The 12,532-nt window shown below is 36.1% G+C and overlaps 1 protein-coding gene across 2 annotated transcripts in view; it reads right to left on the minus strand.

Annotated features, from left to right (window-relative positions):
- Positions 1 to 12,532, minus strand: part of mmp17a (matrix metallopeptidase 17a) — a 34,739-nt gene continuing 22,207 nt past the window's right edge. The window contains exons 6-10 of one of the 2 annotated variants that reach the window (XM_056244295.1): positions 10,094 to 10,176; positions 8,182 to 8,334; positions 5,403 to 5,660; positions 824 to 1,026; positions 1 to 705 (exon numbers count right to left, since the gene is read on the minus strand). In XM_056244295.1, coding sequence (XP_056100270.1) covers positions 619 to 705; positions 824 to 1,026; positions 5,403 to 5,660; positions 8,182 to 8,334; positions 10,094 to 10,176 — 784 coding nt within the window. In that variant the 3' untranslated portion in view covers positions 1 to 618. The other variant, XM_056244296.1, reaches the window with a different exon arrangement.

The following is a 12,532-nucleotide window of genomic DNA, read 5'->3' on the forward strand; positions in this document are numbered from 1 at the left end:
ATTATTATTACTGGCTCTGGATATGCCTCAGAAAGCTAGTTACTATATCTCTTGATATTCTGAAACACAAAATTATTACATAAATCTGATTATTTATTACATAAATCTTGATAATGATTATTTTCAGGTTTTGAATACTACTACCAATAAATTTTTTTGAATGTTAGTGATGCTTGCCTGTGCAAAACACGTTGCCACGATGGGCGTTTAGACTAATTTGTAGCATTTCATATGGATGTATTCCAAGTCTCTGATATTTTGGGTCCTAAATATGGCTTGTATCATATTTTTTCGCTTGCTTTATTGTCTGCCAGGCGAAGTTGTAGGTCTGATAAATTAATAGCACACCTCAATGAGCGGCACCATTTAAGATATAATTTAGGCTACGTCTGTGTGAGATAAATTATGTGCTGAAGTCTAATATTTGGGATTGAGATAGCAATAGCAAGCATCACTAATAATAATGATGATGATGATAATAATAATAATAGAATGTCCAGTTTCCAGAAAAAGGCGACAACAAAAGCATCAACCAAAAAAAAGAAAAAGTGATCCAATCCCTCTCTTGATTGAAGTGCTGAGTCCATTCCATCAGTCGGGTGCAGGCGAAAGGCTGTTTCAGAGCCTCTCATTGCTCTCTTCACCCACAGGCTGCTGTATGTTCTGCTCCTTGAGTCTCTTTGAGTACAGGCCTGTGGCTCTGCCCTTATCAGAGAGGAGCAGAGGGGAGAGCGAACGTCCAGAGTGGCGCTAACACCCAGGCGGACGAGAGGGTCAGTCGCGTCCCCAGCGGGGAGGCTGAGTCCGAAGTGCAGGAACAAACCTCGTAGCCATTTTCTGCATGATCTGCGTGGTGCTGCCCGTGAAGCCTCGTGTTCGAGTTGTTCTGCATCTCCGGGGAGTCCGACTGCATTTCCGTGCACACCAGCCAGTCCTTCCCGATGGGACGCGGATAACCTGCTTCAACCTCCATATCGCTGCCCGCCACACGCCAGTACTCCTTCCCCTTGAAGAAATATGATGCACCTGGGTAGAAAGAGCAGAAAATACAAGGAAATAAAATACAGGTCGATGATTGCGCAGAATGGATTTTTCCAGACCTGCTTTCATATACAGATCATTATGGTTCTACGTTTCCCTCTATGGCTTTTGTCAACTCTATTTCCTGTTTCGGAGCTACTTCTCTCAGTTTATGTCTATGACGAGTCACGCAGGTACTGGATTACTCCGCAGCGGTACGACCCGAACCAGTCTAAAATATAAACACATTATAGGTGTACCGTAGTGATTCAGGATAAGACAAAAACACGGTTTGGAAAATGGATTCATGATGTGGATTATTATACATTTTTAACATTTTAAACACAAAAAATTCATAACAATCAAATAACTAAGGGTTAACTGAGGGAACTCCAGGGGGTTCATGAGTTGATAAAAAGCTAGTCATAAAAATGTCAAAGTTTTATATATTTTATATGTTTACCTGCACTTCACCAACATTTATTACAATATTTAAAGTAAATATCTTAGGTCAAAGGCTGTCAAAAAAAAGTTTGGAAATTCTTTATTTAACTGATTGTAACTGACATTTATACACATGTCTATACAATTTTTTTTTTAAAAACAATTACACAATGATTGCATAATTTTTAAAGAGCTAGTTAAACAAAAATTGTAATTACATTTCAAAACATGCATGAATTTCTTTTCATGAAAAACATATCTTAGCCATTTTTCTGTACAATGAAAGTTACAATGTTATCTTTTAAAAGCGCATTAATGGGTGATTAAATTTCATTAATGTTAATCAAATATTTGTGGTATCATGGAAAAAAAATTGAATACATTTTTCCTATAGAAATTTGGTTTTGACTTGTACCAAATTTGGTGTTATTACCATGGATTTTAAAGTATGGTTCCTTGGTGATTTTGTTTTGGAAACCTTAAAAAATTTTAACTCGATTTTTCTCAAAATTTCGATTTCAAACAGGTGTATCTCATTTTTGGTCTGATTCCAACATTTTTGAAGTTTTTTTTAATAGAGAATCAATGTGAAAATAACGATAACTAATTGTTGAAAATTTGCTCATTGCAACACATTTTGCAAGCACGGGTCACATTTGGTCTTTTCCTCACATGAAGCCATCAGATCACAGGCTCATACGGATTACTTTTATGCTTTTTTTCTTTTTGGGAGCTTGAAAGTGCTTGGTCCCCATCCACTTTCATTATATGGAAGAGAGCAGCTTAGATATTCTGCCAAATATCACCTTTTGTGTTCCAAAGAAGAAAGTCTTATATGGGTTTGGAATGCTGTGAGAGTGAGTATATGATGACAGAATGATATATTTTTAAAACTTATTTCTTTAACACTCTACTCATCTGACAGTAAATCATGTTTTTTGGGGGATGAGATGAAACATGAGACAATAGCCCAGATAGAGTCTAGAAACTGAACCAGAGCTTTACTATCTCTCTCTGTCTCACTCTGCAGGTGAAATGGGCCATCAGTGCTGTCTATTCGAGCAGGATACTGTTGCCAGCACCTCCACAGGCTTAATAGTTCCTCGCTCCCGTGGAGGCCGGGGACTGTCACTTTAGTGTGGCCTGCCCTCACTCCTCGTTCAAAGCTCTTCCTGTGGGGCTAGCAAAGCCTCAGAGAACAACACCTGATGAGACAACTTCTCTGCCCCTCATTCTGCCTACAGAGTCACCACAGCAGGGAAGAAGATCTGGTGCATCAAGTGGAACCTAAAGGTCCGTTCACACAAAGAACGATAACTGACTGTAAAGATAACTATAATGATTAATATATTTGCGTCCACACCAGGGTGCGATGACATCGTTCTGTTTATTCTAAGAGCGCTGCAGTTTTGTCGTCTGCCTCTTTAAATTCTTGAGCTCTTTTAAGCAGAATGGATTCTGACTGGCTGTCAATGTTTTTATCGTTCATCCGCTGAAAAAAATCATTCTGAAAGTGATTCCAACAATATAGTTTCTCAGTGCCGTTTTCATTATGGTCGTGGTGTGGACTCTGCAATATATTCTTTTGTACGTAAAATTATTTTTAGAGCTATATTTTTATCGTTATAGTTATCCTAAAGATGGTTAAAACTGAGCTTGTAAGGGAATTACCAATATGCAAAACTGCAAAGATGATTTTTTTGGGGGATAAAACAGCGCAAACTTGCCATTTTATACATTTGGCATGAGATAAGGAAAAAAACAACAAGAGATGACACAATGACCAAAAAAACATTCACCTGCATGTCTTTATAGGTTAACATTATGCATAATATGCTAAATAACTGACCTTCACATTCATACAAACGATAGTATGTTTCACTCTTGCTTCACTTTTTCAAAATGCTTCAATGCTAATTACAGGTAGTGGATGTAATTACTTTGTTGGAATACCACACATAAATGTCCTAATATATCACTGAAACATGCATCCTGATAAATCATACTCATCTATGTGACCATCCTAAACTCTGCGGAAAGAAAAAGAAAAGGGGGGAATGGCCTGCACTTCTTTCCTATCACAAATAGGCTTTCATGTCAAACCTTTAGCATATTTGGATTTGCTGATATTGGTATGGTTAATTGAATCTTTGCTTTGAAGCTTTGCTTTTTTTTAAAACAGGCTTCTTGTGATCCACCACAAGATCCACCGCAGCTGCCTGGTCTTCATCCTTGAGGACACCACGAAGAGCTCACTGTGCATTAGACACAATGCTGTGCATTAGGCATGGCAGGACATTATGCCCCTTTCTCCATTCTGCTCACATAGAGCTCAAAACTGCTGCTATGACAACCACACAAATAAAACACCTGCATGGCTAACAGCCTCTCCATCCAAGTAAAACCCTTTCTTCCAAGGCGGATTAGCGTTATACAACTATACACAGTCCCTTTATATGATGTATAAAGCTTTAAGTTTAAAGAGTCGTTTTTTGAGATGCTACTAGATATGTATTGCATATGATGGAAGATAATATTAGCACACATTTGAATTTTAGGAGGAAAGTGGTTAATTTAATGATGATTTTTATGATTTAATGATCATTTCAGAATGTTTGTTTACACCAAGTTCAAATAGGCTAGCCTGCCTTGTTGGCAGAGGCCATTTACACTAACTCCACTTACCATTGTCTGATTGATGACAAAATCATTGTCTTGATTAGACAAAATGATAAAAGAAACACATCCGATAACAGGAGAAGTGGCGTTAGGTTTTGACATGCCTGACCCGAGTTTGAACCAGCCTTTTCCTGAACTCATTCTTCTCCCTTTTCCCATTGCATATCAGCTCAGAGCAGCATTTATTTTAAATAAAAATAAAGAAAATATGATATTTATTAAATATCATATTAAAGTGGGCATTTAATAATGGGAATAAAGTGTTTAACGGGTAGGTGTAGGGGAGGTAATGTCAAGTAAAGTTCCCAATAAAGCAGCATCCATTTATGATTTAAATAAATATAACTGAATATGTTATTGCATAATTTGATACAATACACTGAGGTGCAAATAGTATCTGCCACTATTTGCACAAAGAATAAACAGCATCTCACTACTATTTACACTTCATGCAAAAGAAAATACTGCTATTTTAGCATCTAAGGCTAAATGTAGTGCAAATAGCCGCTGCCTTTTTAATTTCTTAATAAGCTCAGTATTCTTTCCTGTTTTTGATTGTTGTTATTGTTAACTAAAACTATTAAAAATTGTTTTCGTTCATTGAGATAAAAAAGAAATAGAAGATGAAAAACTAAAACATAAAAAAACAGCTAGAAGTGTTGTCTTGGCGACTAACAGAAATAAAACATGTTTAAGTTGAAGTACTAAAATGACTAAAATTGAAACAAAAATAAATGAAAGCTAAATGAAAAAAAAAGCTTAAACTAAAATTAAAAAGAAAGCTGATACAGAAATAAGACTGATACGGAAGTTCTCTCTTTTTAAAATACCCAACAGATTTTGGCTTGTCACAGCCTGAAAAAACAAACACAATTTGCTACTCTCTATTACTAGTTTGAGGCATTTATAAGCAGTAATTATTATTTATGTGGAGGGGATGTTCTAATTTTATCAGATTTTATCATCATTTGATTGGACATCTGTGTGTAGAGAATGAGACATCAACAATTTCAATCGACTACAATCAAAATATTTATATCTGCTAAAAGCTGATTTTGTCAACTTTTAGGAGTACATTTTGTATAGCTATACTCTTCCCTACCTAGTTAAACAGCTAACCGGGATAAACTAGCATGGAAATTCAAGTCTGTTTTTTTTCCCCAGGGAAAGGAAAAGGTTCATTTCTTGTGGTCCTAAAAAATAAGATCCAGGAGAGCTGCTTAAAATTCAAGAGACCTAATACGATTCACAATGCTTACTGTCAGACCACCGCATGGCATCATCCAGTTGGGATGGGATCCCTTTCCACAGCGCCGTGTCTTTTGGGTAGCCGAGGTCCATGCGATGCAGATGGTCATCGTAACGCCAGTAACGGTTGTCCTTGAAGAAGTACGTCTTCTCGTTGTGCAGCCAAACAAATACTGCATCTACTCCTTCCAGGGGCAGCCCAAAGTCACCGACAGACCGTGGGTAGCCCTCTTCAACGTTATTGTCCTTGAACACCCAATATTTCCCTCCTAAAAAAGTGAGAACAACTTCTTGTAATGTGTGAAAATTGTAAAGGCTTTCTTTACCAGCAGACCAGATTAGAAAACACAGACCTGCTGTGAAATACATTTTAGTGCTTTAAATATTTAATGTTCTTTTTACCTTTGTGCTTTTGAGCTTCAAAACACTCTTGCGTTATATCTTTGAAGGACATTGTTCGCTTTATAGTGAAAACTCTTATTAAAAATGACATTTACATAACTCGAGAGCTTTAAATTCCAATCATTTAGAGAATTTTTGTAAGAGTGAGTGTTTATGCTCTAGGGAGCATTTTGCTTAAAATGTCTGGAATTAACTACACAATCATTTTGAAATACTGCACGAAAGCAACAAACAGTGTGAAACTAGATTTGGACATTTTCTTAAGGAAATGTGTTCCACAAAACAACACCACAAGGCCAAAGTGTTTTGAGTGGTTGCTATTTCTATCTATTCTTTTCTATATATTTCAGTTAAAACAAACAGCTGGCATAGCAAATACTAAATACAAGTTATTAATTTAATAAGATATAATTTCTCATATAGTCAATGTGCTGTATACTTATTCACATTATAACACCTGTTTTAGCTTCTTTACATTGGTTACCTGTTTTATATTAAGATTGGTTTGGACATATAAAGCTTTAAATGGTTTGGCACCTATATATTTAACTGAGATACTGAGACCTTATGAATCAGAGAGATGTCTTAGATCTTCTTTTAACAAGCTGCTGGCTGTTCCAAGAACTAGATACAAAACTAAAGGAGATAGAGCCTTTGTGAGGGCTCCAAAACTAGATGTGAGACGCTGCTGATGTGTGCCCGAGCTTCATTTACAGTCTGAGGGAGACGCACGCTGTAAACAAAACAATCTTCGCAAACATGTCTAAGGATTTCGACACAGAGACTTGCATTTTTTTGCCCAGCCATATTCATTTGAACCCGAATACACGGATACACGTCAGCAGCGTCTTACATCATCAGCGTCACTGAACGCGATTTGACAACAGAACCGGAAGACAATACAATGCTGAATAAAGTCGTAGTTTTTGTTATTTTTGGACCAAAATCTATTTTCGATGCTTCAAAACATTCGAACTAACCCACTGATGTCACATGGACTACTTTGATGATGTCTTTATTTCCTTTCTGGACAAGGACAGTCTATCGTACATACATTTTCAATGGAGGGACAGAAAACTCTCGGACTAAATCTAAAATATCTTAAACTGTGTTCCGAAGATGAACGGAGGTCTTACGGGCTTGGGACGACATGAGGGTGAGTCATTAATGACATAATTTTCATTTTTGGGTGAACTAACCCTTTAAATCGTGTAAAGCACTTTGTGGATTGTTGCGTTAAAAGTGCTATATAAATAAAACTGTACTTACTTACCTTCATATAGCCACCTACAACCTAACCACGAGCACTAATCTTTAGCACACTGGTAACCACAAAAACTTAATATACATAACAGAAACTTATTTAAAGGTGCAGTATGTAATATTTACAGCTAGGCTGAAATGGGCATTTCAGTCCAAATTCTAAATATTGGAAAGAGTTGTTTCCCCCACCCCATCAGACTCAGCACTCATGCAGGTTGCTAGATTGAGGACATGTAACAGGAACAAGCGCAATTGACAATGGAAATCGACGAGTTTTACACTACAAGTTGTAATTTTTAGGTCAGGTAGAATCTGCGATTTCTGACCCTGTTCATTTGCTCACTGCAATACTCTGTTTTCCATTAACGGGCAACCCGGGGTGTATATAACCCGCAGTGGGCGGAATCACACAGACCAAAACAAAAAAATACATTCTGACACGGAACACACATTTCAAAGTAGAATAACTGGCTGTAGCATTGTTTTTTTTTTTTGAGAAACAAGTATTTGAACTTTATAAATCTCTATAAACACATTATGGTACTTTAATGCTTTAGGAAGGTAAACATAATAGATACAGCACCTTTAAATGTCAAACATAACAGCATTAAACACTAACAGGTTTTTCCCTTTACTAAAAAATACATAAAATAACACTAAATTTCAATTTAGTAATCAACACTAAATTTTTCAAAGTAATCAAGACAATTTCATTAAGTTACTGTAACTTATTTTCTTATTTATTTCTTAAATCAAGTTTCAGTTTAAAATACTCAACAATATTGTTGATATAAAGTTGATCGACATAGATCCCCCTCAAAATAATGTTTGCAACAAGGTTTAATTAAATCAATAAAAAAATTTTTTTTCATTTGCAACAAAGCATTTATTTAAGGTATATTTTAGAAATGTTATATTTTTTGGAAAAAGTTTACATCTGCTGCATGACTTCAGGTACCATTCATGTCTGTAGCATGTCTATAACAGTTCAGAATGAGTTATGTGCCAAAGTGTAATACTTAAGGTGAGACAAACCAGTCATAATGTAGTAACAAATATGCAAAAGGTGTATTGAAGGGAGATGTTAAATCATAATTTAATAAAAGGTTGAATTCAGGCATTTACCTTTAAAGAACACTATCTTATGGTCTCCAGGTCTCTCATATACAGCATCCACACTGTCCAGGTTGGCAGGAAGACCTCTCCAGAAGCGATGGATCTGAGCTGGCCTTAACGACACCAGGTGCTTTTCACGTGTCAGACGCCAAAAATACTTCCCTGACGAGAGGTTTGAAGGTAAGAATGTGTGATTATTTGTGTGTTTATGTAAGCTTATGGTGTAATTATGTGCTATCACATGATGTATGAGGGACATCGGTTAAATAAAGCGAGGAATTGCTGCCTGCCCTGGGGCAGTGGGTAGGAGTGTACCCAGCTGGCAGAATCAGCCAAACAAATACAACGCACAAATGATGATGTATCAAAATGCAAACAGCACATTAATGGCTAAACAGGAAAACAAAACAATTTAACAGCAGTTCAAGAAATTCAATAGTGCCCGACAAAACCGATTTGAAGTTTGATAATGATAATTACTTTCTTTATCAATATTTCAAGATACATTTACTTAAAGCTGTTGTAGGTAACTTCTGTAAAAAATAATTTTTTAAATATTTGTTAAAACCGTCATTATGTCCTGACAGTAGAATATGAGACAGATAATCTGTGAAAAAAAATCAAGCTCCTCTGGCTGCTCCCAGTGGTCCTATTGCCATTTGCAGAAATACACGCTCCCGGTCAGAAACAACCAATCAGAGCCAGGAGGAATGTCTTAGCAGTGTCAATCACGCTCGTGTACGCGCTGATCACACCCCTCTCTTGCACAGCGCGTACCGTCGTTCAAACTCAAGATTGCCGGTGTGCCACAGCTGTGCTAATGGCGGAGAAACAACCTAAACGGCCAATTCTCGAGTGGCACCTGCTCATAAAACAAAGACAGGTAAAAGGAAAAAGACCGATGACGATAAACAAGCGAAAAAGAAAGAATTAGACAGAGCCCATTGACTCGGTGTCAAAACTCTAGCCACGTAACATGTAGATAAAATGTCACGCACTGTGCAAAGCAACGATTGAAACCTGCTAATTCACAGGCTTGTCATGTTGCTGAAATAATGTACTAGCAAACCTTATCTAGCATTATGCCTACATATCGCTAGAATAATTACTTACATACTGTTACGTTAGTAACCGTTATATTATCTTACTAGCTATTTATAACTTATAAAAAAAGGGTGCAACGTTATAAAGTTACATCACATGTTTTGCAAAATACGTAATGATTTGAGGACCAAGTTTGTAGTCAAAGTCAATGTAAAGCATATTGTTGATGTTTCGTCCCTACTAGTGAATGTGCCATAACTGTTTATCTGCCGTCATCGGTGGCCCTGCTTACTAGCCTGCGTGTTCACGGCAGGCTCCGCTGTGGAGGACGAGCTGTGGAGGGAGGGCTGTAGCGCAGCAGAGAGCAAGGGGGTGGGACCTTTAAGTTGTGCTCGTTCACATTTTCAGGCTAAGTCAACGTTTTCTCAAAACTCCCTACTGCAGCTTTAAGAAGCAAATATTTACTTAATATTTTATTTCATTTTAAATAAAATAAAATAGAATAAAATAAAAAAGTGTATCTTGATAATATAATATTATATTATCATCACATAATATATCTTCTTACCCCAATGGCAAACTTTTTCTTCCTTGTTTCAATAAATAATGGGGTAAGAAAATTAAACTTAAAGTTAAAAAAGTAACCTAAAATTCAAGATATGTTGCCTGACAACAAGAATATTAATAATATATTAATATCAATTTTAGTCATAATATATAATGCAATTATGCATTCAATTCAATTAATTTTCTTTTAAAAATGTCAAAATATTAGAAAACAAGTTTATTGTTTAATCACACAAAAGGATGTAGAACCTCATACATTGTCAGTTGCTAGTATCTATTGATTTCACTCTGGACTTCTGGGTGTTCTTACCTTTGAAAAAGAAGGCCTCCCCTCGAATCTGGGCAACAGCATCAAAGTGGCTAGTGCATCGGTCAGGGGCATCACGGTCAGGTCTATGAGAAAATACAAAGAAAAAAGAGATAGATAAACTTTACCAGGAGTGTGAAGGTAGAGCAAAAGACATTCTCTAGTAGAAGTATTTGTGTTTCTACCAGGGTCGTGCGGTCCCAAGCCAGTTGTGGACTAGCTAATTAATAATAACACTAGACATTACTATAAATTCCCTTGTTTGATGTGTTCCATAAAGCTTACATGATCAAATATTGGTAACACGTATGTAACTGTCCGCCATTTATTTATTTGCCAAACGACAAATTTTCTTTAAACCTGTGCCAGTTACGGAGGGTTTCAGGTAAGCGGATCCACAACAGGATTTCATGTGCAGGGAAAGCTGTCTGCGAATCGCTCGCCCAAATGGAGAAATGTGCTGTTGCTGCCAGATCTCCATCAACGAAAATCACATTGTATTTGTTACTAAACTAACTAGACTAATGGTTTTTTTTTTTTAAATTACTATTTTCATTGTATTTCATTTTCTCCATAGGGAAATTTATTAAGTGATGAAGTTTTTAATCAACAGTCTGTGTTTGTTAAAGTCATCAATTTGCATAATTTCAACTTGCTTATATTTACTTATAATACTTGTATTTTTATTTATTATAGGCTACTTATTTATTATAATTTACTTATTTTTTTATTTATAATTGGCTACTAATATGTATAATATTATACTTATTTTTAATTCTTAATTTAAAAAATACGTCCAGCAACTTTCCTAAGCCGATGCGCTGTACCATTTAAAGGGGTGGTATAATGCCCTATTCACAATATGTAAAATAATTCTTTGATGTCCCCAGAGTGTGTATGTGAAGTTTTAGCTCAAAATACCCCCCAGATATTTTTATATAGCATGTTAAAATTGTATCTTTTTGAGGGTGAGCAAAAACGAACCGTTTTATGTGTCTGTCCCTTAAAATGCAAATGAGCTGTTGCTCCCGGCACAAAGCAGCTTCAACAGCTTGTGTCCTTTTAAATTTCAAAAACTTTTAGCCTTTTATGTTCAAACCGGAGTCAGACAATGATGGAGAGACTAAGAAGAAGTGACAACATGTAGAATGCAACAGGACATTTCTGAATGGTTAGTCGATGAATTTATTTAGCTGATGTGTCATTGATTCTTCTAGTCATTGATTAGCATATTCTGTCATGATAATCTATAAATCTCATTTCCGGGGGTGGGCGGGGTTTATGTAAATTTTAGGGTTGGTGATGTCACTAATCCGGGAAGAATGTGGTGTAGTCCCTACCAGCCATTTGTTGTAGTCCTTAAAAAGCAATTTAAAAAAAGAAGAAAATATCTCCCTTTGCTTTGAACTTTGAGCATTGTTACTTTGCAGAATGTTGTTTATGCTCAAACAGCAACATTACACACTAACTAAAGTTAGAAAAGTGAAATCATAATCAACCACCCCTTTAAAGGTGATGTAGTTTATTTATTTATTTGCACAAGTCATACATAAATGTTTATTCATTCATTCATTCATAACGTGCCTGAATGAAAAAAAAAAATCTTACAGTACCTGTTGCTTATTTGTGCACATAGAAAACAAAAAACAAAACAAAAAAACAGCTGCTTTATGCATGGACCACCCCAATCACCAAACATTTTCAGTAATACCTATCTTTAAACTTAATTATCATCATTTTAAGCGGGTTTATCATCATTTTTCTTGTAACATTCCTGTATTTTTTCCTTATACAAATTCTTAAATTTACAAACACTTTTAGTTCCCGCGACACTAGTGACAGTAGCGGAATTACAAAAATTATTTCAATACTTTTAGGCTACTTTCAATAAAAGGTCCAACATATTAGAATTACTTTTAGCTGTTTTGTTATGCGTCATGAGAGTCAGAAACTGAGTAGCCAACTAACACTCTTGTCCAGAGCGAACGCGAGGGTTTTGATTTTTTATCTGTTGGTATGTGATAGAATCCATGATTGCCATGTATCTGAACAAGATGTCCAGGACCTCCAGCAGAAAAATAGACACACAACGATTAAGATCCATTAGTATATTTAATCGTACACATGGGGTACTTTTTTGTGTGCAACAGACCCGTGGGCTTGCTGCCAAAAAGCTCTTTTTTGTTTGTTTAATCTGACCATAGAACCCAGTCCAGTTTGAAGTTCCAGTAGTGTCTGACAACTGATTGTGCAGGAGTTTGTTTTTGGATGAGAGCAGAGGATTTTTTTGAAACCCTCCCAAACAACTGATGTAGATGCTGTTTGATATATTTTTTTTAAGGCCAAGACTCAACAGGAAACAGGAAGTCATGACAGGATAATTTCATGTTCCTAGTCACCCTGGTAAAAAAAAAAACTGTAAATAGGAAGGGAATATACTTC

The sequence above is a fragment of the Rhinichthys klamathensis genome, unplaced genomic scaffold (assembly GCF_029890125.1).
Source record: "Rhinichthys klamathensis goyatoka isolate OS25496 unplaced genomic scaffold, OSU_Roscu_1.1 h1tg000956l_1, whole genome shotgun sequence".
Taxonomy (NCBI): Eukaryota; Metazoa; Chordata; class Actinopteri; order Cypriniformes; family Leuciscidae; genus Rhinichthys; species Rhinichthys klamathensis.